Source organism: Cynoglossus semilaevis, chromosome 4, assembly GCF_000523025.1.
Source record: "Cynoglossus semilaevis isolate Cse_v1.0 chromosome 4, Cse_v1.0, whole genome shotgun sequence".
Classification (NCBI taxonomy): Eukaryota; Metazoa; Chordata; class Actinopteri; order Pleuronectiformes; family Cynoglossidae; genus Cynoglossus; species Cynoglossus semilaevis.
In genome coordinates this window covers 13,692,411-13,719,865 of record NC_024310.1, presented here as the reverse complement: position 1 = coordinate 13,719,865, position 27,455 = coordinate 13,692,411, and the positions used below count along the sequence as shown (strand labels likewise).

The 27,455-nt window shown below is 40.3% G+C and overlaps 1 protein-coding gene across 2 annotated transcripts in view; it reads right to left on the bottom strand.

Moving 5' to 3' along the window:
* Window positions 1-1,135: 1,135 nt before the first annotated feature.
* Window positions 1,136-27,455, bottom strand: part of LOC103378218 (T-lymphoma invasion and metastasis-inducing protein 1-like) — a 38,015-nt gene continuing 11,695 nt past the window's right edge. The window contains exons 2-27 of one of the 2 annotated variants that reach the window (XM_025055347.1): window positions 19,053-19,134; window positions 18,029-18,950; window positions 16,648-17,107; window positions 16,221-16,393; window positions 15,572-15,796; window positions 14,360-14,545; window positions 13,843-13,989; window positions 13,664-13,738; window positions 13,389-13,559; window positions 13,054-13,158; window positions 12,705-12,786; window positions 12,188-12,274; window positions 11,201-11,413; window positions 10,960-11,057; window positions 6,903-7,088; window positions 5,869-5,937; window positions 5,650-5,775; window positions 5,456-5,564; window positions 4,842-5,021; window positions 4,627-4,745; window positions 4,421-4,529; window positions 4,281-4,339; window positions 4,024-4,129; window positions 3,848-3,935; window positions 3,510-3,682; window positions 1,136-3,161 (exon numbers count right to left, since the gene is read on the bottom strand). In XM_025055347.1, the coding sequence (XP_024911115.1) occupies window positions 2,677-3,161; window positions 3,510-3,682; window positions 3,848-3,935; window positions 4,024-4,129; window positions 4,281-4,339; window positions 4,421-4,529; window positions 4,627-4,745; window positions 4,842-5,021; window positions 5,456-5,564; window positions 5,650-5,775; window positions 5,869-5,937; window positions 6,903-7,088; window positions 10,960-11,057; window positions 11,201-11,413; window positions 12,188-12,274; window positions 12,705-12,786; window positions 13,054-13,158; window positions 13,389-13,559; window positions 13,664-13,738; window positions 13,843-13,989; window positions 14,360-14,545; window positions 15,572-15,796; window positions 16,221-16,393; window positions 16,648-17,107; window positions 18,029-18,940 (4,743 nt within the window). In that variant the 5' untranslated portion in view covers window positions 18,941-18,950; window positions 19,053-19,134 and the 3' untranslated portion in view covers window positions 1,136-2,676. The other variant, XM_025055346.1, reaches the window with a different exon arrangement.

Sequence of the window (27,455 nt, the reverse complement as noted above, 5' to 3'; positions counted from 1 at the left end):
ATGCACTAAAATGTGAGATTAGGTTATTTTTTTAGGTGATTTTTCATTCATTAGGTTTTAACCAAAGATGACCTGAAAAGTTTACATTCTGAGAGAATCTTTTATAAAATAAAATTTCTGAAAATGTTCTCCAAATGCCCTAATTTTATGAAATACATGCAGGAAAAGAAATTGTATAAACATTTTTGTCATTTTTTTGTAGTTTTTGACCAAAAATGACATGAAAAGTTAACATTTCGACAGAACATTCTATAAAAATAAATTTCTAAAAATGTTCTCTAAATGCCCTAATTTGATGTGTAACATGCAGGAAAGATACATTTTTTAATTTTCTTTTATAAATTGTCATCAAAATTCTTCATCATCTGACCAAAAAGTACATGCTAAATCCGGATTTTGCAAAAACAAATATCAGCTTCATCATCTGACCAAAAAGTACATGCGGATTTTGCAAAAAAAAATATCAGAAAAAAAAACCCATTTGTGGTTATAAGGAATTTTTCTTTTTGAACCATCTACGCTTTCAAGCTCACAATTTCCAAAGATATTTTGTATATAGCTGTTGTTAAAAAGGGCTGGTTTGTTGTGCAGTTAGGAAATGCAATGTCAACCCTTTTTTCCAGAAATGTTATTCATACTTGTTTTTAATGAATTAATACAGATTTTAAAAGCATACAGCACTGTGTAAATATATATTTACTATGGTTAAAAAGACAGAAACTGAAGCTGCAGGAGTTTGGACTTCTCAGTCTTGACTTGGGACTTGAGGGCAAAGACCTGAGACTCTCTTAAAGGTACGTGCAGAAAAAGATTGACTAAAACAATGCAAATGCTGCCATCTACTGTATGTATGCAGGACTGCACACCTCTGTTAGGAAAGTTAATTCAAAGCTGCTGTTTGCTGTCTTTTGAAGGTTCACTCAAAATTCTAAAATAATTCATATTCATGTAACTTTTACGACGAATTTAAACATTAGTGATGTTAAACATTATGGAGAGTTTTATTTCTATGCACCTCAGCAGCATATTATATACAGTAATATGCTGTTGAGGTGAGCTCAAGATCATGTGATTACATCACATGACTGAGCTACACAGAGCAGCCTGGATAACAATGACTGCAGACAAAGAAAAGTAGGAAACAATTGTTTTATTATATCAATACAGTTCTATTTACACACTAATAAAAACAAAGTCCTGGTAGCACAATTACTTTTCACAGGTTACACTGTCTTTCTCATGTCTGACTTGTTGATTGCTCAAGCACATTTGGATATTTATTTTGAAAATAATACAAAAAAACATATTTGAATTCTGCTCACAAATTAATTTACATATGAATAAATAGAAATGGCTGGTTAACCATAGCCAAGTTTCAATGTTCCTGAACACACGGGTGTGTAAAAGTATCTAGAGTTAAAGTTCTTTACATCACAAATGAAACACTTAATAAAACCAGAGCAAAACTGAGAGGAAATGTTTCACAGTGACTCTAGCAAAAAACATGAGACAGCAAATGAAGGTTCAAGTAAAACAGGATTGTTTGAAATTAAACATCAACACCTTCTCCTGCTCAAGAAGGAAATGTGGTTTTGTTCTCTGAATTTAAATGAAAATGTCTAAATACTATGAATACTATGATTTTACATTTTTGCTTTTCGGATAATGGGACATTTGGATTTAATTGTTTTGACTCTTTTTGCTTTCTGTACGATACAATTTCGCTCCAAGTTTAAAACTTTTTTGATAATTTATAGAACAGTAAAAATTATTTTTGAATTCACCTGATTTAAAATATGATATAAAATGATCATATTCTACTATCATATTCTAGAATCTTTGACTATACTCAGAGTCTATCTTTTCTGGACTTAATACTTAATATATCATATATTTATATAATTATTTCAGAGAATAAAATAACTCTCTTAATCTCAAATATCAGTTATAAAATGTCAAAACAGAAACAAATCTTAGACCAAAATCCTCAGTTTTTTGTCTTATTAATTTTTATTTTACCTGTGACGGTGAACAGGTCTGGATTTGGGTAAGATAAGACAGATTGTAACCAAATCTGGGCCAAATATCTAGGTTGAATAAACTGCTTAATGCCTTAATGTTGTTGACTAGGGGTCCTGGGTTCTCAGTATCATGCGAGTAGACTGTAGTCAGTTTTCTATCTGTTTAAAGAAAAAAAAAACTTGGTCTAACATCTCCTGAAGATGCACAGTATATCCATGTGAAGGAGAGACAGCAAACACAATCACATGACCGTTCCTTTGAATAATCTGAACGTAGTTCTTTAGGGACAAATAATATCCAGCCCTTCACTACAACATGTCTGCGTCACACTTGACTAAAGGAAAAGATAATTTGAGTTCATAAAATACTCAGATTTGGCAACAGCAGGCAGAACTTCAGAACGCTGCCCAAATGTGCAAACCATGCCAATCAAAGCCACTGGGTAAATTCCATGATTGTACCTTTACATCATCAGCCAAAGCTTTTATACCTGACCTCAAAGCAACAGCATGTGATGTGGGAGAGGGTTCTCTTCCCCACTCTGGTTATTTAAACACACAAAAGGGTTTTTTAAAGTAGCTTAGTGAAATACATCAATGCTCATGCATTGTTGGTGTCGACTTACAGAGGAGCTGGTGTCTCTGGATGAAGCATCTAGTCTGAAGGCGGCGTCAGTTCATCCCTCCGCACCCAAACCTCATCTCCTTCTGCTTTTTGGGGATCGTCCACAGCATCAGTCCCACCGACGGTCGGGGACATGAGGCTTTCGCTCTCCTCAGTGTCCTCACTTTCCAAGGACAAGGCCGTGACAGAAGCCTCTAGGTCTGCTTCAGCCGACGTGGCCCTGGGAGTCTGACAGAACTCGTCGTCGTCGTCGCTCAGGATGTCAGTCTCCTTCATCTCCTCCTGCTCCTCATAGTCTTCTAAGTGGAACTGCTCCTCCACCCAGCGGTCTGTGTCACCCGTCAGCTCAGGCTGCAGCTGCTCGGCTTTCTCCTCCTTCGGCAGCGGATCAGAGTCCAGCTCCTGTGAGGACGTGAGGTCCTGGTCGGGTTCACCGTCAAAAACAATGTCTGTGTCAATGGTGAAACGGTTGCGCACAAGTTTTCTTCTGCCAAGAGTCCTGGTTGGAGCTGACGCTGCAAAAAGTAGCAATTATAGTCAATCAATGCAAAAATAAAATGAAGGAAAAATCCTTAATCATGGTATGGTTTTCTGTGAATATCAAGGCATTTGATATAGTTAAAAAACTTGAGTTTTGATGAAAAGATTTTATCTAAGACATTATACATTATATTCTCCCAATTTTTCTAATGGTTTTCCACACTTCTTTAGGGTTTCCTAGTCTGAGTGAAAGAATGTCATCTTAAATCTCAAAATATGTCTGAAGTTGTATCATACTTCACCCAAAACATCTTATCTGTGTGGCGTACAACATAAGAAGAGCGACAGCTCTAGAGTGAATGGATCTACAGGGTGGCATTTACCTGCTCTATTTATGGTGGGACGTGCCCCCTTCAAGGCACACAGACGCTTCCCTCCAAAGGGAACATACTGCTGGCTGAGGGGTAGGCTCTCTGTTTTTAGGAGCTGACGCCGGTGCTTCTCCCTCAAGATCGAATGGACTGTTTTCAAAAAGTCTTTTCTGCTCTCTGGAGAACTGGAGAGAAAGAGAAAGCAGCGTTATCATCCTGTCACTCTGCTGATACCAGCAGCACAGGGGGGAGGGGGGAGGGCAGGCGATGGAGGGTGGGCTTTTATCAGTGGCACAAATTGAAGCTTCAGTCTGCAGAAGAATGGAACCTCCGCTCTACCAGACACTCACCTACAGCACAGCTGAAACGTCCTCTCTGGCCTTCCCTCTGACTCTGAGCGTTGGTGGACGATCTCACAGAGAGTAGAGCCCTCAACATCTGAGGTGAACATCAACACTTGTTCAACATGAAGGGAATAATCAGAATTTTAAAAAATCGCATTACGCCACGCTATTAGATGGTTCACCTGTATTAGACAAGGATCGGACTTGAAGAGCATCAGTTGGGATCATGTGACGGAATCGGAATGGATCTTTCTCATCTGAAGATATGGAGACTCGATGGGAGGCACCCTGTCAACAAACAAACAAAATAATGATTATTTTACTCTGGTAACACAGCTCTTCATTATGGATGAATCGGCTGTCGTTTTTATCAGCTTTTAGCAAACTAAATAAATGACGAGGTATTGCAGACTCCATGCTCATTTTTGTTCAAACCTACCATTTTCTTCTTCTGTTTAGATCCATCCTTGCACACGAAGACCACGGCAGTTTTAAACACTGAAATACCCAGGACACAGACGTTAGATAGCGCACACTTTATCAAATGAGAATGTGTCATGTAAATGTGAGCAGTCATACCAAATATAACAATCTGAGGCTCTTTCTTCCATTTTCCCAAGGAGGCAGGAGGATTGATCCAGGTCACACTGGTGTGGAGCAACAAATCCCCCATAGACAAATCAGCCACCTGGTGGGAGAAAATCAGAAGAATAATTTGTAAATTCTCATGTACGCTTTAGACGTTAGTTCAGAGATACTTTTTTTTTTTTAAATTTTCATCACACCTCTTTCTTTTCGCTGCTCTGCTCCACGATGAGCTGATCGAACACGGCTCCAAACTCCTCGTGGATCTTCTGCATCTCATTGATGTGGCTGGCAACTTTATTCATGGCCTTCATGGCAACTGTGTAAACATGAATGTTATTTAATTAGTTTTCATTTTCATTGTGATTTCTTTGGATGTTTTCTTCTATTATGGAAGCTGTTTTTTGGACTTTACCATCCAGGTGGTAGTGCTCCTCGCTGTCCGGGTCTGTGAGTGAGTAGAGTTCCTTCAGTAGAAGAGGATACTTCAGAACCCTCTGGATCGGTTTGATAAGGTACGACTCCAGTGTGGAGGAGTGCTGCTGCTTAGGGTTGCGTTCATCCAGGAAGGCCTTGAATTCGTGGTCTGTTTTAGCTGAAAGGACCAAGAGAACACACCGTCTCACCAAGCATTTCAAGTCCAGGCACGTATGAGAATCATCCAGTGACCGACTGTGGGCAGATTCTACATTTACTGTTCTGGATCACCACCGCGGCATTGAATATCAGTATTTATTTTTACCACTTGCATGTGAAAAAAACCCTTTTGCTTTACTGTGAAAGGTAAGAAGTGTACTCAGAGAAGAACAAACTATTCAACCGTGGTAATTACACGTTACATATACGGCCTTTAAGAGCTGAGAGCAACCAACTTGAAAGTATGTGGAGGTCAAATGGACAACCATCAAGCAGACGGCTCTATAGAGCAGATTTATGGAGCCTTGAAGGATATGGCAGATGGCTGATAGATAAATGCATCCTTTTCTTTGAGCTCGGGAGGATTTGTGACCTTAGAGCACATTTACTCACCCTTTACAAGGACCTTAGGGACTTTGGTGTGGCTGGCACAGAAAGCACTGTAGATTTTAAAACGGTCTGCATAGTACAGGAAGGAGCCTCCGAGGGAAAAGAGAATTTTCTGCAAAAGAGTGACAGAGTGGTTACCTAACCTGCAGCGCAGCAGGTCGTGGGCTGTGGATGGTTCTAGTGTTAAAATACTGTACCTTAAACTGATCCACCCTCTCCAGCTTCTCCAGATCCGGGACCAGTCGAGTCCCATCTTCCAGGGTTTTGAGAAACTCAACTTGGAACTCCACCATTTCTGGAAGGTTTCCAAACAGCACATCCAGCTGGAGAAGAACAGACAAAGCTGAAAATGTCTTCTCTCTACTGATTTTTTTTTTTTTTGTAAAGCATGGAAATAGTCAGAGCCTGGGACCTACCTCGTCTTGAGTGAGAAATGTCTCTTTTTGCAGTGGGGTTAAATATCTCCCAATCAGCCAATTCAGATCCTGCAGAACATAAAAGGTTTCTATGTTATCCAACCACGTTGTTTTGGCATTTACACAACCATTTAATGTTGTTTCTTGTTTTGTTTTTTAACAAATTAGCATCATTTCAAACTTTTAGTCTTTCATGGGGTCATAGGGCAATTGTTTTAGTCTTTTTAGTAACATCCAGTCTAACTCACTGACCCAGTTACAGGATGTCAGTTTCACCTGGGTCAAGGTGTATAAGGTTTAGACCTGAGGGGTGGACGACCTGCATTGTTTATCCTAACGACTCTATTCAGGTTCTCAGCCCCAGGAAGCTAAATACCGGTTTTCCAGCAGTTAAAACTGATGAAACTTCCTGACACCAGAGGCAGTCGAGTTTCCTACTTTTGAACTTCCTAGGATGACATAACCTGAATGACTGAGAACCATTTTAAACTGTAGTTTCTTTACTTTTTACTTACTAAAAAACTAACAGGAACAAAAGCCGTAAGACGTTTTACTAAAAGTTAATATATAAGAATGTATTTACTGTGTCATTAGTTTTAATTCATTTTTATGTTTTTTTTTGTCTTGATGTGGCCGCACCATTTCCTGTTAGCCACGTACACATAAACAATAATTCAACCCCAAATCAGACAGTGCCTTTCAAATGTTTCCTAACCATCAATCATACACAATGGGATTTCCATAATAACTACATATGTCGCTCATGTAACTAGGTATCATTTCGGAATTACTTGAACTAGTTTCTTATGCATCTCCTCTAACAGAATTATTCCCCTGAGCCAAAGATAGAATGGAGGCAGGAGCTGTGTTCCCTCCTGTCTACTGGGATCCAGACAAATACAGACTGGACGTGCGGGTCAGGTAGTGCATGACGTCCAATACGATCCATGACAGCCCAAATGAGAAGATGGATGGGCACAAAAATGAAATGTATAATTCAACTGTCTCATAGAAATAAAATGAGTGACACTGACTTTGACGTAGGTGCGTTCTGTCTCCACCAGCTCACAGATGACTTTACGGAGCTTGTCGGCATCAGAAAGCTGTCGAGGCGTCAGTGGAGATGGAAAGGGTGAGTCCGGGCTCGGAGAAGACGATAAACACTCCGACGGATTCATGTCATGGAGACTGCGACAGAAGGCAGTGACCTGCTCCGTGCTCTGCAAAAGAAGACAAAAAAGATCTCTAATTGGTATCATCAATAATAAATGTTGTCCCATCAACGAGCTTCGCAAAATATTTACTTGCGAAAATCCATTTCCACCTGCTGATGTGAACTGGTTCATGGCTGTGCAGAGAGTGAGACTAGAAAGAAGCAGCTCTAAAAAAAACCCCATCTGCACCGATTTCGGTCTATTTTCAGCCTGTCGTAACAATGACCCTCCACCCCCTCCTCCCCCGCCCCTCCCTTCATTCCCCCTTTTCTCTGGTGATTTCCAAAGTGGAGGATGAGGATAAGTGATATAATGAATCCCCTCCTTCAAACATTTAAATTAACACAATTAACAAAAGACCAACCACTTCCCACCTGTGTGGCCCTGAACACAACTAGTGGATGTTTAAAGAAGAAAAGCAGCTCTGCCTTCCAAAATAAAACTGGGATTACAATGTGCAAACACAATCATTCTTGTAGAAGGGAATTATTTTGCCTTTTTTTTTTATTTAAGAGACTTCAGCTGCTCACAATCTGTGGTACTCCAAACATATCTGAACTGCAGGCTGGTTGGTCAAGGACACCAAAACATCTAAATAAAAAGAGATAACTAATAGTTAATTGTGAACTTTCAGAACAAAATCCTCCATTTGTGCTACTTTATTGTAGTTGATTGATTACTTGATTATGATACTGCAACTTGGAGTATCTGCTGATACCAATATCAATCCGATACCTTCTAGTCTCCACCCACGAGAGTCAAATCTTCATTTGACTCTGATCTGATCAGAGAGTACAATACAACACCGTCTTTGAATGAAGCAGTACTAAAGAGTGAAGAGTATTGTGTGGACAAGCAAAGAAGCTTTTCTGATTTTTTTGTAAAAAGTTTTATCCTGGCTACATCGCTAACCTGAAGCTCGAGAATTGGAAACATCAAAAGTAACTTTGGAAAGGAGCTGTCATGTCAGAATAATATTTTTCGGGTAGTGGCAGACCTGAGTGAAAAGCTGAGTGCTGTCCAGTTAGTCACATAAGAGTCTTTATACAGCAGACAGAAACAATTTCTCATGTTGCTCCCCGTGGCTCCTTCAGCAAAGAAAAATCACCCAGCCTGAACCGGCACGTAGCTACAGAAGATGAATCATTGTTTTTATAATTAGGCTAAAAATAGACCTCATTGTTGATAGAAAAAATATCTTAAAAAAATATTCATCACCCTTCGAAATATGATGACATTGATGATCCCAGGTTTTTAATAATCAACATTTTCACTGGTCTGTTGGTTCTGGGTTTATTACTGGCCACATTTTCTATATTGTCATCAGGTGTTTTGTCATGTCTGGGCAGGTACAGTATGTAGTAAAAAATACATTTTGTATTTGCTAACCTGTACTGCAGAGAAGAATTCGAACAGGATTATGAAAATTTTACTTTTTAAAGTTAAAAATAAAAATAAATTGTGTATTGCTACCTTCTGTGAAATGTTTACCCTCATTTTTATTAGCAAAATCTTTCAACTATTTACTACCTGTTAGGATTCTGTTGTCCAGACCTTAAAAGACTTTTTGTTTACTTTGACTATCTTTAGTCCAAATCTATCTTTAGACCAATAAAAACTTTTTTGTACAAACTCACAAAACTGTAAAAAAAGAGTTTAAAAATCAGTGTACGGTTCCTGAATCGTTTCAACTCAGTCTATTTATTTGTAGAGCTCTCGATGAAGCGCTCACAGAACAGACGTGTTTTGGGCTAACACCATCACAGCTTTAATTGCAGAGACAGTGTTGACTCGACACTGACTCCGACTTGACAGACGAGAGAAAGAACAGAAGGAACAGAAGGACTAATAGAACAATCTTTAGCTAAAGAGACATAAAGTGAAACCAAATACAACCGTTTTAAAAGCAGTAAAGCACCGGTGTTGGCATAAGACCTGCTCTCTGCTCTTTGCTTAGCAGGAGGTGAAGAGTCTGACAGTCACATGACAGAAAAGCTCTGTAACAGTAGCTCTGAGTTTGTCTCAGATATGCAGCTACTGATGTGTTTTTGCAGCCTGTATTTTAAATTTTGACATCCTGTGAAGCACTTCAGTGCTTTGCAGGATGCGACACAGCGGTGAGTCACTGTTTCCTGTAGTGTGTCTGTGGCAGCCAGGAGGCTTGTGTGAAACAAACGCTGAGCTTAGCCCACAAACACAGGGCTCCCACGAGAAGATACAAAACATCAACAGCAGAGAGACGGAGAAACGCAGCAGGTGCAGAAAAGTCAGACAAGATGAGAAGATCTCACCGGATGGAGCATGACATAGACGGAGTCTGAGGAGCGTTTTCTGTGTTTACTCCACTTCAGCATGTCCATAGCTGCGTGTAGGAGGGCAGGTAGCGATGGAGGAGCAGAACAGAGTCCAGGCTTGGGAAATACACAACTCTACACTGAGCTTATCCAACACAATGCATTTTGTCAATCTCTCTCGCTCTCTCTATCTCTCTCCCTCTAAAAGAAGAAGGTTCTGTGATGAAGAGTGAGGCTGTGCTGCCTCCTCCTCCTCTCCGCCCACGAGCACTTACAGCCTCCTAACTCCTCTTTTTTTTTTTGCGCCTTCTGAGTAGGCTGTAGCTTTGTCACTGATATTCCAGCATTTCTCCCTCACAGTCCGAAGGAACTCAGGCACACAGTGTAAGTGTGAAGGTCTGGCAGCATCGTGAACGGGTTCTGACAAATCCTTGAGATAGACGAGGAAAGAAAGTAAGAAAGCTTGGGAGCAGAAGGAGTTCCGTCCTCAAGGTTGCAGTGCAGCAGGATTGGCTGTGTAAGCTATACAGCAGCTGCATACAAATGCAGGAAATCAGAGATGATGGAAGGAAGGGAGGTGCAGGGGAGTTTTGTAGGAGGACATTAAAATGTTCCACAACTGACACAGCGTGTGTTCCTGTAATAACAACTCAACCCTGAAATACCCATGCACCTACAGACAACTGAAATAGATTTCCCTGATCTGAGTAAAAGTTTGTTTGTAAACTGTTCAAGAGGAGAGTTTTAAATCCTATTTGAGCTGTTTAGCAACATGCTACTTTTTAATTGATTGGTTAAATAGATATAAGAAAAACTAAAGTTTTTTGCTCAGTGTTAGTTTGGTTATATCCCTTATTTGCTATTATTGACCTTTGTTTTCAAATACAAACTAGGCTTAAAACATGTATGAATATTTCTTATTTTTGGCTTGTTTCTAAAATCTAACATTATGGCTGTCATTAATGTTCACTGTATGAACAGATAAGGTAAGTCAAAAACAAACATGGCGACAGCAGCGTAGGTCGTAAAGTTTTTGGCTCAAGAGGTGCAAACAGAGGCAGGAGACAGCAGAAGTTAAAAACAGTGAGTGGACAGATGACTCTTCTTCATGGTTGACCAATTGCTGTTGTCTGAGTTTTCCTATAATGCTTGCACATCAGCTGTGCTGCTCAACAATGCCCCCATGGTTCCCAATGATACTGCTCTGTTTTATGCCCTGGGAACACATCTGCAAGCTCTTCGAAAAACACACCAAATTATTCAAGTAATGAGCACAGAGGACAGACAAAAGGCTCTGTTTGTGCACAGCTTTGATCATAAACGAGGCTTCATTTTGGGCATTCATCTCGATATCTATTGTCTTTGTCTTCCTCTCTGTGTAATTTGCTATTTCTAAGTGTTGACACATCTAACCCAGTGAGGGGAAATGTCGTATGTTTAACCCAATTCAGAATCTCAACCGATCTGTGAAATTCAGCCCATTTGAGAGATTATGTTTGAGATTTTAAATCCAAGAGAAATCACGAGTAAGCTTAAGTCAACTATGCTGAACATTTCCTATAATATACGGTGCTTGCACTTACTTTACTGCATTCTGACTCGCTGAATATCTCAGAGTCATCGTCCAGGCTGTCTCCTGAGCTCTCCACGAACAGACCAACACCATCGTCAAGTCTCTCCTCTGGAATATGAAGAGAAGAGAAGAACAAATGAGTAGGCGCTTCAGAAGTGTTTAATATAGACGCAAATACTCCCACTAGTTACTTCCTTTCTTGGCACAGTAAGATTCAGACCCATTATAGGAAAAGGATGTGTCGGGTCTACCTTGGTTCTGAGAGAAGATGTCAGTGTAGCCATCTTCATCTTCGTCTGAGCGACGTGGCGGCAGATAGCAGAGCTGACGGCGGTCCACAGAGGGCATCGTGTTGACCGTCAACGCTAGTGAAGCTTGGGAGAAAGCTGCCTTCATGTCAGAGAAGGTGAGACTGTGGGAGCCTTTTCCATTCAGCTCCAGTATTTCATCGCCTGCATTCAAACCTGCAGAATGAATAAACAAATCAGCTTGAATGCAATCATGCATGCCCTACATTAACCACTTCCTCTGATGCAAAAGAGCCCATTTACTGCATAAAAATCTTTTCAACTTTTGTTCAGCTGGTAATTTTATTAAATGAAAGCTGCTTAGTGAATACAGATGTTAACAAACATTGGCTTCTTATTTAGATCCTAAATACATCCTTACTTGGTATCTTTATGTATTAATTCAGAGTTTTTCAACATTGGGATCATGAAATGTCTAGTAATTGATAAATAAAATATTTAAATAAATGATTAAAATAATTTATTTTAAATTATTACTATTCATTTTTAAAGTATGATTTAAAACACACATTCTTTATCAACAGTATTCTTTCACTTTCATGAATATAAGCTGAGTTCTGATAAAGTTTTGTGACTGCACAAGGGACAGCTACTGAAATATCTCTGTGGTTGCCAGAAATTTAAGATTTCAGCATGGGGTCACATCATAAAGAAAAATAGCAAAACATAAAGATGTATCATACCATTCTCAAAGATATGTACTGGGCAAACGTACAGAATCAATAAGTCCAGTGAGAGGCAGTAGAGCAGCTGTGATTACACTGATCTATGCTCTGGTCTGTGGTCAACTGTCAGCCCACTGACTACGTGAACAAATGCCGACAGGCAGGAGGAGGGATCTGCTGTGGGACCAAAGTGTTTAAACCATTTCTCTCTGTTGCAGCGGCTCAGTGGTGAAGTGACACTGTGATAAAAATGAAGGCTAATAACCTTTGGCAAAGGCTAATCCACCAGCCTTCACGTCAGTGATGTAGAGCTGCTGAACACCGTCTTCCTCCACCACCGAAATGGAGAAACCTGGAGGAGAGACACAATCGGAGACGGACGTTAAAGAGGAGGAGCAGGACGAGGAGGAGAAGAGGGAGAATATGAATGAAACATGGCTTGAGATTTAAACCGTAGCACTGCATACAAAGAGAGAAAAACAAGAACAGAAAACAGATTGGTGCCTGAGCTAAGAAAATATATATTTTTGTTTTTGCTTTTACTAAGAATTTGAAACATTATCATTGCTTTCCACTATTGTTAATATTTAATCGATTTTCTTTATCAAGTCATTTTCTGAGATAGTGTAAACAGTTATCGTATACAGCTATTTTTACTACATGTGACTAGGCAATTATTATATGTAATACAAACATTCCTTCCTATTTTAAAACCAAATTGTCAAATGCTTGACTAAACAGAAAGTCATAAACTGTTTGTAACTGAGACAATGTTTCCCTACCGTATCCTATCATGCAGGACTCGTCTCTGTCAAACTGGATCACTTTGGTAATCTTGGAGTGGAGTTCAATTTCTTTATAGATCTGCAAAGAATCAAAAGATAATTTTTCATAAATATTAAAATTATACAAATGACACAGAAACAGAGATTTAAAACTGACTTTTTACAGAGAAGGTGAATAAGAATAAGAATTTATTTGTCACAAAATTATTCTTAAAATGTGTATCTCTGATCCTTTTTTTGTTTTGTTTTCATATTATAAAGTTTTAGAAATTTAGAAATAAAGGTTTAAACCAAAGTGCATTCTTTGCATTTGAGCATTTTAAAACTGACAGAAATGTCTTCATACCAGGTCACATATGTCCTCCTCAGGTTTAGGGATGTAGAACTGCACTTTGTTTTCAATGAGGAACTTGAGCTGTAAGTAGTGCTTCGTAGGGTCCAGCTTGTGAGCCTGTACAATCAAAAAGACACGGTTTAGGGGTGTGCCATTACATCCAACAGGTAACATAGTAGTATGTGAATGTCATTTTTAAACATACATTTACTCAAAATATAAGAGGAAGATAAACTTTGCCAAAAGATATCCTAACATTTCAGTAGCAGTCTGAAACCTTAAGCATGTTTATCATCCAACCGAAGGAAAAACCGAAGCCTGTATCCCAGCAGGCCATTTGAATTTACCTTGCAGATGTTTTCCAGAACGCACAGCGCTGACTCCCCTGGTTGGATGATGGCTAATACTGGCTGGTCATTGGGCAAACAAACCCAGGAGGGGGTCAGGTGGTCAGGGACCCAGATGTCACTCTCTGTGCTGGGCCGTGGGAGAATCCTCACACTTCCTTCCTCACTTTTCTACAGAGACAATAAAAGATTTTTTTTTAGCCACTGCAGCACGTTTCCATGATGCAGAGGTTTACAGTGACGTTACAAAACCAACATGAGTGATATTTCCTTACTCTGTGTTCCTTAGCCGGGTTCACTAAAACCTCATCTACAGCCTGTTTTTCCATGTTGCTCCCATCAGCAAAGACCTGAATGGCCAACAGGAAGGGGAAAATTTCAACTTTGAACAGAACGGTATGTGCAGAAGAAGGGGTAGATTGGACTGTCAAACTGAACTTAAAATACCACCCACCTGGTTAATAGTTGGGTGGGCTTTTGTGTTTTTCTTTGAGGTAGTGTCCAAACCCCACAGTGAGGAGAACCTGCTCTTGCGCTTGCTGCAGGAACGAGACATGGCCTGTGTTCGCCGTCGTATTCCAGTCTCTGTGCGTGCGGCCACCTGTGGAAGACAGAGGGGCTCAGTGATGGTCTCATGATGGAACAGGGAAACAGAGACAAACAGCAATACTGTGTGTCTACTATGTATCTGTTCAAGCTTTAGATTTGGACGATGACCATTGATTCAACCAAGGATTAAATGTCAACAAAAGCCAATCAGTGCTTTAGAGTGTGTAGGCACAATTTTGCCAAATGGTGGCTTTAATAGACAGATAAAATTATTTCACTTCACACCAACATCAAGCTTCACCAGTATCCAAAAAAAGCCTTTTTTTCACATTCCAATTTAACTCGTAGATATATGTTATTTTACCAAGGGAAAACTCAAAGTGTGTTCCACCACTTGTTGCCTTTTTTATTGGCATGCTTACCAGTGCGTGGAAGGAGGACACAGAGAAAATACCCAGTCGGCCCATTGCCAGCTTAGTGGGGCGGGAGGCAACAGCCAGCAGACGTTTAGGGTTGGGCAGTTCTCCTCCCTGAAGGCTGGCCAGATAACACCTGAAGCGAAATAGATCCATGTGAAACTGTTCCAGGTTCTGCTCCCAAAGGAAGATCTGCAGAAGTAAGAAGGAGACATAACCGTTAATCACACTAATTGTCAGTCCAGGTTCATGACCAAGATGCAGAAGCTCTTGTAGTTTAACATGCACTGATATGCTGATATAGTGTGTTGTTCCTCCCAGTCAAGTCATGGCTCTGCTCTGGTGTTTGGAAGAGGAAACCTGCACCATGGTGCGGGGCTTTCTGCCAAGGTACCCCAGAAAAGAGAGACACAATGCTGCACATTCCACTGGCAGACATTGACTGTGAGTGTTTCAGCGTTCTGAGCTGCAGGCCTGCATTCATTCTGCTGCACAACACAACAAACAGAGCCAGACTCTACCTAAGTGACCAAACAAATGCCATTTGAGTCCCCTTCCTGGTAAACAAATCTGGTAAAGACAATATGATCTGTGCAAATAAGCTGTCTCAATGTTGCTAAACGCAAAACATACCACAAAATTAAAAGATGATTTTATGATCTTTTTAATGATCTTCTATCCTATTAATCCTTTTTTCCTCACTGTTTGTATCCATAGTCACAATAATGTGATTTATTTATATATTTAAACCTCAATTATAAGAGATTTTTTTTACTGACCAACTTATTTGAAGTTGTTTATCATAAACTGAATTAGAACGTTACCAAATTTTGGCAGCTGCACAATAATCCACAAAAAAATACAGCTTTTTGTCTGTCAGATTTGCCAAATTTGACGCATTCAAGATACGACTAGATTCGTTATCATCAACACGAATGTAATTCAACTAAAACTGACAGTCTGATTAATCTAATTTTCCATGTTGTTCCCTAGACCAGTCTAAACACAGGTGATTTGGTCCCTTGGCAGATGGTGTTTTATTATATTAACAAATATGATACATTTCAACAGAAAGACAACTCTTGTGTCTCCAGTAAAGTACTCTCGAGGTTATTATAATCTCATTTTACCTCCCATTGGTTAAAACACAAAAAAGGGCTATTTTTCCCTTCACTTGTTGCCTCCTCAAACCAAAGAGCAGACTACGCTGAAGCTCACCTGATCCAGGATTGTCTTTCTCTTCTTAGTGTCAGTGACAGACGACAGCTGCATGTCTCCCATCTTCTTCATCTTCTCGTCCATGTCGATCTTTTGCTCCAGCTTCTTGATCTCGGCCTGCAGCAGCCGAACTGTGTCTTCTCTGTGGTGTTGGCGGGCCACCGCAGTGGCACATGCCGAGTGGATTGCTGTGATCCAGTTCTCCAGCTCTGTCTGGCTGCAGGTCTGCATTAGGACAGTAGGGTCAGAGGTCAAATGGTCCCTTCAACAATTTTAGAAAGAAATGCTCTTAGTGTAATGTAGTGTTATGTGTAAAGGCTAGGGATTGCAGGGAGTTACTTAAAGCATAAACTATATAAAAGTAGGTTATTTTTGATGAGTAGTAATTATAAGCATTGTCATTATTATTATTATTATTTTGTTGATAGATGTGATTTTAATTGTATTTTCTATCCTTTTTGTCATAAGAGGAATTTGAAACACGGATCGTTCCAGTAGATGGTTACGATTGGATATTTATAACTCCCCCTGCTGGGGATGCAGGGCGAGCCACATACTTAGTTCTGTTTACCAACAAAGAAGCATAATTCCTGCATACACAAGGTGTAACTACTCATTATAAAGAGGGCTATTTAAAGCATTTTCTCACTTGGAACAGAAAAGCGTCTCCCAGGGAGTTGCTGAGACAAAACACAAAGTCTTTTTTTGGATGTTCTGGTACAGCCTGCACAATGCTGTTCTCGACCCAGATGGCATGCTTGGGGATACTGCTGTTGTCGATCCCTAAACTGCCATTGGTCTCATAAAAGAACAGAGTGCAACCTGGAAAACAAAGCAAATGTGTTAGTGATTACACAGATTCATTCTGGTCAGAGTTTCACATATCCAGGAAAAGTAGCAAAGATTTCTTTTTTTTTTTTTGATAAAGTCTGACGTGGTTCAGTGATTTAACTCTGCTCTCCAGTGGCTCATATTTCATACTGCAACTACACATAGAGCAAATATTAAAACAATTGAAGGTTCAGTACATATAAAATATGACAACACAATTTTGACATGTTAAAGAAATGACGAACCTTTCAGAGACACCCAGTAACTTTTCCACTTGCGTCTGGTGGCTGACTCCACTTTCTTGTTCTTCTTGTGTACAAGAAAGTTCTTGACTGCCAGCCTGCCAGCTTTTCGCACCATTCCCTGAGTGACACTGAGCATGGGGTCAGACTGGTAGGCGGAGCTCATTGTACTCTGTTCATCACTTAAGGCAGAACCCGCCTCCTCCAAGCTCTCCGTTTGGCAGGAACTCATCTCCAATTCCTGCCGGAAGTTCTCATACACACCCTGCACACACTCGTTGGGGCCACCGCCGCCACTGCTGCTTCCACTATCACTTCCGGCAAACATACTTCTTCCGTTTGCCGAGCAAACGGAGAAGGAGGCAGACATGGTCTTGTAACGTCTGGACTGGTGCTCCTGCTCCACGGTGACGCCATCGATTCCACTGTCCTCATACTCACTGCAATCCCCGGCTGTGACATCCTGTGTCATAGCAGAAGGACAAGACAGTTGGAAGGGCATCGCAAAAAACAGTTTGGTCTTCACTAACAAGGCTATCAACACTTCTCCTCTCTTCGACTGGCAGCTGAGATGTCTCTGTAGACAGGAAGAGCAGTTCTTGTTGAAGAAAACATGTTGCAAAAACTGCCTATAACGAGGCCTCTGTCGGCTGCTTAATCCTGAGGCTCTGCTCAAAATTAATTACTCGCAGCAAAGTGCCTGTTGCTGTGAGGAAAACTTGCCCTTCCCGTGGCACTGTAGGGTCTGCCCTCTCCTACCCTCATGCCAAATGCTGCTGTGAGATGAAGGGGGGCGGGGGGGGGCTTGCTGAACTTGGTATCTCCTCGTGGTCACATGACCTGATCATGCGTTCCAAAACCCCTTTCACCAGAGCCGACGGTGCCCCCGATGAAAGGGCCACCATGCACGTTTTTACTGTCACACTCTCCCAATAGCTTCCCCTCATTATAATAACAAAGGACTCAAGCATTTCAAACAGAGGGGGACTTACATTTCTGCCCCCCCAACACTTATCTTTGCAGGAAGAACAGCAACAGTTTCATCAAATAAAAACAACACAGTGCTCCCTGGACACAGCTCCTTCTACACCTAATTCTTCAGAGCAGACTATTATCTCTAGAGCAGCAGTTAGGCTCAGAAATGGTGAAAGATGAATTGGGAGGGCTGATAATACTCTGTACTCGAGGCATACAAACAACTGAGAACAACATTTTATCCCCAGAACATTCTTTTCCATCTGCTTTTAATCAGAGCCAGGGATTTTATGGTTTGCATATTGCATCTACCCCTAACTTGAATAAAGCTTTTTAGAACTGGACCTTCTGGACCTACATGGAATGCATCATCTACATGGACATTAAATGACCTGTTAATTGTTCTTACCTGTATAGTCTTTGCCCTCCTGCCCTGCATATTAGCAGACATGGCAGCCTGGTGGCTACGCAGGCCTTCAGACAGACAGTGGGAACGTCGGCATGGTAGGGTAAATGCACTGTAACTGTTGCCATCCTCCTGTGATGGAGAACGCATTTTATCATCCTCACCCTCCCTCATAGTCCTGCTGGCATTGTGCCACTTGGCAAAGCGGGCATGGGGTTGCTTGCGAGTTGGGCTCTTCTGCCTGTACAGCTCTTCCAAAGAGTTTGCCCTGTCAGTGCAGTCTGTGGGGCTGCGATGAAAGCGGCCTTCACAGTCAGTAAAGTCCCTCACATGGGCTGCGTCTCTGATCTCCTCTGTGCTGGTCAGCTGTTCCTGACTGAGGTCCGACAGGGAGAACTCCAGGCTGTCATCTCGCCACATGTCTGCTGATTTGGACCTTTTCTTTGAGAAGACAATCGTTTGTTTAGTCCCATCCAAAGTTTTCTGAAGATAAGTCACTTCTCCCATGTACGTGTCGTCATCCTGCAGCTCATCTGCAGTGGGTCCAGGCAGGGTGATGTGTATCGTGTTCCTGTGCACCGAAGGACTGGCCAGGTCATGGTGGAAGGACACAGGTCTAAGGTTCATGGCCACGCGGTCTACCCAAATCGGACTTCCAAAATCTGGGAGGATGTTGGTCTCATTGAAAGGTTCCAGGCCATTGTCAGCAAGGGATTGTGGGATACTGGGGGTGCTACTGGAGCGCGTGCTTGTCTCAGAGTTCCTGTGCTCTATTTTGCCAGATGAAGCATGCCGAGAACGCCTGGACTGCTTGTTGGAGATACGAAGAGAACGGGACATTTGTTTACGTGACCAATGGCCCCGCTCGTTACTGTAAAGACCATGGTCCCCAATCTGGCTCTCAATATTTCCCATGATTTAGAGGCTGAACAGAGGGAGAAACAAAGTGTTCAACAACAGTGTTATCAACAATGCTACAGACGTCAAAATGGCAACATATGACATATGACATACATGAATGGCTTACCTGCACGCTTGCAACGATGTTTCTGGCATTCTGTTTGAGCACTAGAGCTTCAGAGATGTTTGTCACTGGTCAAATCTAGAACCTGGAAACAGAGACATTTAGGTTAGAAACTATTGTAAACATCAATATTGAACAGCAGGAGTTTTCAGTGTTTTAAACGTGGCTTCGTGACTCAACTGATTAACATTCACATTTGGACATTTATATGGACAGAGCCAAAGTCAATGGAAAAAATCCTGAATTTAAAAACAGAATTAAACACATTAAATGGTACAAATACATCTCTGTATTCCTGTTTTTTTCTGGTTAATATCTATGCAATTATAACTATGAATTAAAAGTTTTTTTAAGGTTTAACTGTTTTCTGCCAACAGCCATAAAGATCCAAATAAACTGGTGCAGAACCATTGTTATTATTCTCTATGTGTTTCTTCTGTAAAACTCTTTCTTTCCAATAAAACGTCTTAACTATATGCAGGGTTTTAATACAAAACATTTATTTTGATCTACAACATTGATTTTTGGGCCCGGTACTGTTCCAATATTGGAATTTGCAGGCCAGAAAAGGTTGACCCGTGTGACTGATTTGGGCCCCAGACCTCACTTTGTTCTGAAGAGCTCTGAAGTAACACAACGCTAAAGAATTAAATATTCATTTGAATCTACAAGAGAACTGTTCGTGACTTAAATTTAAATGCTGGAAATCCAAAATGATTTATCAAGTGCCCGTTCTCGGTTTGTTGGTGACTCGGGTTCTCTGTCTAAAATTGAATATTCATTGTGTCGTAAGTTGGACAGGACAGTTACAGCCGTAGGGATCGTGTGTTATTTAGGACAGAACCGTCTCTGTGGTCACGTTGTGATCATCTGTTCTCAGGCAATATCTCCACTTCAAAGCACAGAAGAGCAGGAGCAAACACACACACACCTCAACATAATTTACATGTGTACTTTGTGTACCTGCCTGTAGGGCTGGACACTCTGACCCCTAAAAGTTGTTCTTCATGTCTGGGACCACGGACAGATGGGACAGAAGATTAACCAACATCATCGTGGCTGCGTTGCCACCTCTCAGGACAGACCCTTCAGGGCTGTGCAGGCTGTTTGCGTGTGAGACTGATACAGATTAGTGGTGAGAGCCCAACCTACTGGTGCCGCCTGCACTCAAGCCCTCTTTGAAGGGGGCCTGTTGTATTAAGGGGAGATGACCTGTTTTCTGTCTTGTGTTGCTGCCCTGCTCTCTCATCACCACTCAACTGCAGTGAAATGCAGTGCATTTGATGTTGATGGAAGTGTACTCAACTTTCAACGAACCCTGCAGTTTCACTGCCAGTTCCACTCCAGTGCATTCATTAAAAATAAAAAGACTACGAAAATATTAAATGTCAGTGTGCTTACAAGGCTTTAATTAGTGGAAACAAGACTCCTGGGGGACAAAATACCCACATGCTTATAAAATGTTAACACAGACATTACCACTGGGGTCAATTCAGGGCTTTCTGGTATTTATGCAGCCAATATTAAATATGTATGTTGTGGTGAGTTTGGCCGTGTTTCACGACTGAACTGTTTGTGCAGCAATGAATATGAAGCTATCAGAACCTTTTTGGGGGAAATTAACCAAAAAAAAAAAAAAAAAACAGATCTAAAGGAAGAAATCATAACATAAGCTGCAGGCATATACAATAGTAACAATGTAATGTTACCCCGTTACCCCAAAGTGTGGTGGATCTACTGAGAAATTGGAAGAAACTAGACTAAGAAAACATATAAAACAGGCAGAGCAAAAAGTAAAATTCAACATTAATGTCATCAACGCAATTTTAAATACTGACTTCATATTAATATTTCAAATGATCTATGGAGTCATGAGGAAGTCCAGGAATTCTGTGTACACTTTGTGATTATGATCAACAAAGTTCCTGGTACTGCTTTATGGAGGTGTGGCTAAAAACATAAATAGTAGGGCAATGTGTGGTGGAAAATTATACCCGACAGGCTTCAGGACATTATTAAAAAGTCATAAAATATGTGGAGAACTTCCAGGAATCGGGAAGCTAAGAACTTCCAAATAGAGAGACGTAGCAGGGACCCACTACTAAATAAATGTTATGTCCTATGAAACAAGGCCTATTACCAGGTATAAATGTGCATTAATGTTTTCATTTCAAACACTCAAAATATTTTTAAAAAATTGATTCAAATGAAAAATTCACACTGCAGTACCTTTGTAGCCCCCTAGAGGTCGTGAATTCTTGTTGAATATTTTTCATAAAAACAATTCAAGGAAGAAAAAATAAACGACTTCAGAGCAGCCTTTTACTGTACAGCTGGCTGATGGGCCTGTACCTACAGCGGTGAGTCTGTGTTCAAATATTTGAAATAAAACGGCTGTTGTTCATCATTGTTGGATAAATAAACTGTCATTAATAGCCATGTAAATAAAAACAGTGCCTGCACTTTGGCAGTGAGACAGACTGTGGACAGATGCTGGAAAAACATGGAACGGTCAGACTTAGAGGATTTATCTGATAAAAGCCCTTAATAAAATACCTCACCACTGGGGATAACAGCCGCCCACGTACTGAGGAGAGAGAAGAATTGTTTTATTGTAACACTAATTCAGCAACAATTCAGCCATTGAAGGCTGTTTTAAACTGCAGTGTAAGACAGTCCACCTTCAACTAAGACACCAATGGACAAATAAATCATTTGTTCATGCACTTTCAAGACACGACTAATTTATAGCGATCTATTTTTACCACCACTTCAATTGTGCTTTAAGCAACTCACATCTTGTTTTGTTCCTTTTTTTTACTGCATTTTGCTTTACTTTTTCTAACTTAAAGGTAATTCTGCATCAATGCCAATTTTGTGCTAACTTGTAGCTAGTTTCTATACTTCTACATCTGGCTACATGTTGCTGTATCTATTATTGTGTTGTGATATTTATTAGCCAGTTATCTTTAATAACTAATACTAAGAATTTGTGTGTGAGAGTGAGATTAAAGGGTTATTTTTTTAAAATCGTTTTGAAGCGTTGTGCAAAATGTATTCTGTTCAGTTCAGCAACTACACTGCTAAGTTGAAAATAGTCTTTTTACATATAAAATGAAATATTTTACCCATTTTTGATATGTGGTAAAGGAACATGTGAGAAAATACAATCTATAAAAAATGATACCTTCTTTTGTTGACAGTGTTGGGACATTAGTGTCTCTCACTGTCTGATTTATGGCAGAACCTCTTTATTCCACAACACTGTGGATGACATCTGACACCGCTTTGGTGGAGTAGAGTTCATACCACCTGTCAATATCCTGAAGGATTTTATGTGACAAGTAGATTTGAGAACCTTTTGTTATTAAAGACGACTTTAAAAAGCTCGTCTTGTATTTGACAAATGCTTGGGCGTGTTGGAACAGGAACAAGGAAAAAATGTCCCGACTCCCACCTGCTCTTCTTTTCAACTAGATCCCTGAGGAAAAAATGTTAAGCTTTGTGTATCATTGGAGGAACTCTTACATCATTCACAGAGCCTCACTTATGGACATTCCAAACAAGACACAACTAAAAGACAGTGTCAAAGTGCTGCTTGTGTTGTCTTTTTACCAGGTGGTACAATTCAGTCATGTGATGGGAGTAATTGCAAGGTAGGTATCTCAGTTGCGTAACTAAAAATCAGATATACATTCCAAATAAGTGTTATATAATCTGCTGCAAACACATTCCTGTCGCTGAGCCTAACTAGACCGGTGAGAGGTTTGACTAGTTAGAAGCTCCAACACAGGACCCTGTAATCTGAACACCCCAGTCTCTTCAGATAATAACACAGGTAGTGGTGTGAGGACAGGAGCGGAAGAGGTGGTGGTCCTACCAGTGAAAGACTGCTCTGAGAACAGCTCACATCTCCCCGTTGATAGAGTCGTCTGTGTGAAGTGGATGTACCAAACAGCAATCTCTCGTGTTCATGACTCATTTTCCACTCCTGAGCGAGTTCTACTGTATTAAAAATTCCATTTGGCCCGAGGGAAAGTTAGCATCAGCAAAAGCTGCATCCTCTCCAAAGATGAATCACGCAGCTGAAAAAACATCCGCAACCAAAGTGGTATTTATTTGAGATGTGGATGAACGATATGTGATCTTTGTTTTTGGACTCAGATGTAATGAAAGGAGCTTCTGTCGACATGAGACGGTCATATGCCAAATCATAGCAACGGACCTCAGAACTGGTGACACTGGCTGCATATCAAATATGAACATTCTCACTATGAAGCCTCATAGGAATGCAGTTCTTGGTTTCCACTGATATCAAGTCATTAGTTACCTACACAGTAATAACATTTTCCAACAGATAATTAAAATGTCTTTAAGAGACTGTATCATTGTTTTCACCTCAGAGAGAAATTACATTTATTTAACTATACACATTTTGGCCAACTGGGTGCAGTAGGGTGAGCGTGGCACTAAGAAATACCACAGGTTAGTGGTTTCAGTTTTGGGTTTTTGATATTTCCAGAAGATATTGGGGACAAAAAAATGCAATTAGTTAAAAGATGTAAAATAGTTTGTAAAAAAATATTTAATCATTCAATTATTAATCATTGGTTTATGACTTTAAACACTGAATGTTTCACAGCCAGAGTTCGTTAATGTCAACTGTATATATTTCATGGCCGTGCAGCCTCTGGTATGTGAAATCTGAGATCAGATTCAGATAGGTATAAAGGATAAGGAATTTAAACCCCCTAGATATGAACACTGATACCTGTAGACAATGAATCTTTCTAAAATAGAGCCAGTATAGCCTGCCCTAAAATAAACACCCAGTTCCTCTTATCAGCAAATGTAATTTTGCACAAACACAAAAACACCAGTTGGGGGCTGCAGTAATCTTGGTTACAGGTTTCTGGAGGACAGATTCCACTGCCATTGCTTTGGCTGCCACCGTGTGTGTGTGTGTGTGTGTATGTGACCTGCCTGACCTTATCAGGAGAGGCTCAGGTGTGGATGGTGTAATGGGGGCTCTGGTAATTCAGAAGAGAAGCCATTAGATGAATGCCAGCACAAGACCAGCAGAACAATGACTTGCTGTGCTGTTTGAGTAGTTTCAGGTTTCGACAAACGGAATATTTTTTATTTTTAAATCAGGGAGCCAACTGAACTTGTTTTTATTTTGTAAACCTTGTCACAGTGTTGTTTAACTTGTGAGATTGTGACAGACTCTGTTCTGGAAAGTTTGCATTTCATTTTCCAATGTGAACTTTTCTCACAATAAATTTAACTTCAGCCGCGAACGGCATTTATCAGGCAGCAGCTGGTGTTTGGCCTGGTCACACCGTCTTCTCTGCTGCTGTTGTCTCGGGGGCAGAGGTCACTGCATCCGTGAGAGTTTGAAAATACAGAGTTTGGGTTTAACAGATGCTGTAGGGTACGTTTGGTTATTAAATCCTCCTGTCCACAGTGAATTTAACGTATGTGTATCTGCACGGTGGTGTTTTTTTTGTTTGCTTTTTGTTAAAACCGCTTCAGCCTCTAAGAAACACAAATAGTTGTGACAATTACTTTGAATTTTCTGCTTCACACTAAATGGCAAGTGTTGGATTTAAACGTTTTCATCAATGAAATTGATCAGGGGGTAAAACTTCAACATTGAGTCTTAGCTTCACATTTAAATCATCTTGGACGAAAATATGAAATCATATTTCCACTATCTTTCCACCGATCTTTAATTTCTGGTATCTTTACTGTGAGCCCTGGTTAATTAGACCACCCTGTCATTTATTATGACTGGCAGAAGTTTGCTCATCCACAGCCAAGGTGCTATCAGACCACATCCTGCCTGCGGCCACTTCGCTCCTCGTCAACGACCTTTGAAGTCCTAAAACAGCTGATAATTGGTGGTAGAACTGAGCCTCACTATTGTCGGGACAAAAGAGGGAGGACACAAGTTGTGGTCAATCTTCAGACTAAATTCTGTTGGGGGAAGGGATCTGTGATTATCAGCAGCTTCCTTCCTTTCCTTATTTCTTTCTCCCAATAAAACGTTTTATTGTAGTAAAAAGTCGACACAGCTGCAAAATCTCATAAACCCTACAATCAATTACATCTTATTTGTAGGATTATAAAACATACGATGAAACATATTGTGTTATTTATTGGTCTGAACATTCTGCTATTTATATTAATTTTTATTTTATTTACCATTCTTTTAAAGGACATACGTACTCTTAATTACGTAACTCTTTTAGGATTTTTATTAGGTAGAAGCTAAAAACTGCAGTGATGTTATCGCTGTATTATAGTGTATTGTACTGCAGCATGGCTTTGATCACCAATAAGAAGAGCCAATATTTGACATGTCAAACTAGAAACACAGAAAAATCAGATGTGACAGTAGATGGAGTTTGTCACAAGAATGAAAACTCAGCATCCAATAGGTTGTAACAGAATTATTTATGTGGGAAGAGCAATAAAATGGTGTTTGAATCTAAGGAAAAGACCAGGGTCACTCTTACAAAACACCGGGACCCTGACCACCAGAGACCGATGCGCTGACCTTCTCACAGTCTGTAACTGTCACCGCCTGTGAAAAGATCTCCCCTGGCTACATGGAGCATCAGCACTCATCTGCTGTGGCATGTTTCACATTCCAGAATTACAATTCACTCCTCCTCAGCGTGGAGTAAAGACAGTTTAGTCCTCATTTGAACAGCAACCGTGTTTGACATTTTTATGATTATGACTTGAGATTAACTGTATCATAGATGGGACACCCAGTGATTAGCAGAGGAAAATTAAAAATGGCTCCAAGAAAATATGCTATAGATCTGCAGATGAAAAAAAAAAATCTAATTTTTAATTGTTTTATTCCAGCAGAAATGTCTTAGTTTCTCTTTGGAAAGTCAAGCTGAGGCCAGCTGGCTCTGAATTATACAACATTCAAATGTAATCAAATTACCTTCTCGTCTCCACTAAACCATGAATGCAAAAAGACAAAAACTAAAACAGGACAGTCCCCAGTCCTGAATGTGTCAGCTGACTGGTCTGTCTCCTGGCAGTAAACACAATTGTACGGACAGAGTAGCTGCAGTACTGCCTCAGAAACACTTCCTTTAATCTCATTTAGTTGATTCAGGAACTTTCTATTTGTCTCACTTTCCGTAAGGTTAGCCAGGGCTGCAGCTCGGAAAACCACATCAAAGCTACAGCAGAGAGGAGACACATAAGTAAAAAAAAATATTGCTGAGTCTAGTTTGATCTCGATTAGAAGATAAAAAGCATATGCTTCTTTACTCATCCTGGAGGTATAACTACAAAGTTTCACTTTAAAGCAAGAACTCTTGTAGATAATAAATTCAAATCTTAATCAGTCTTTTCTTCTTCAGGGCCCAAGAACTCACAATTATAAAACACACAAGCACAATGGCAAACTTTAAAAAAACATCAAAGTCTTCTTTGCGAGACACTGTTTTTGTTTGAACATTTTCCAAGCAAAGGCACTGCAACTGAGAGGTTCCACTATGCATAAAAAAAAAAACATCTAACTTAACAACAAAGACCATAAACATTCTTGATTGGATTTCAGAACGCAAACACGAATCCCAAAACACACCTAACCCTAACAATTAACAGACCTGTTTTTGAACACACTGGTTTGTCGTCAAAGTTTTAAATTCGCTGAGAATTTTGTTCATCACAATATTGCAGGAAAACTAAGGTCAAGTTTCAATGGTACATTGGTTACTAAAAGGTGGTCCAAAGACACAACTTAACGCCGGAGTTCGTTTCCCAAAGATGATGTAACTCAACGTTTCATCTTAAGTTGAAACTCACATATAATTACATTTTACATATGTAGGAAAATCGAACCTGTTGGCCAGGAAACTATTCCTTTTACATGGATGCTGATTGTCCTCTACAATCTGGTCTGACAAAAGAATAGTTGATCCTTAATAAAGGGCAAAAAGGTTTTAAAAAAATGGCGCACTTCCAGCAAATGTAAACAGAACAACAAGACTTTCTTAATAAATTGACACGTAGGGGTGTGACAATGTAATGATGGAAAGCCATAGGTTGAGGACGTCGTAAACCGAGGACCACCTGAACGTCTAGTCAGCTGTTTTGCAAATACACAGGGAAAAATTGCATCATACACATTTAGCCACAGTCTCGTGCTACTGGAATGAGTAAACTCTACGACTGACTCAACTCAACGCTTCTGTCCGTCCTTATTGGTCCAGATCAGTGTCCTTAAAATACCTGGCAAAGTAGGTTTTATGTACTTAACCAAAACGTACGTTTTACATGACCTCATGATCTGTGTAGGAAAATGTGCCCTGCTTCTGCCAAATGATCCCTGTTAGAGTTTCCAGAACTGGGCTCCAATTTTATAGCCCCAGT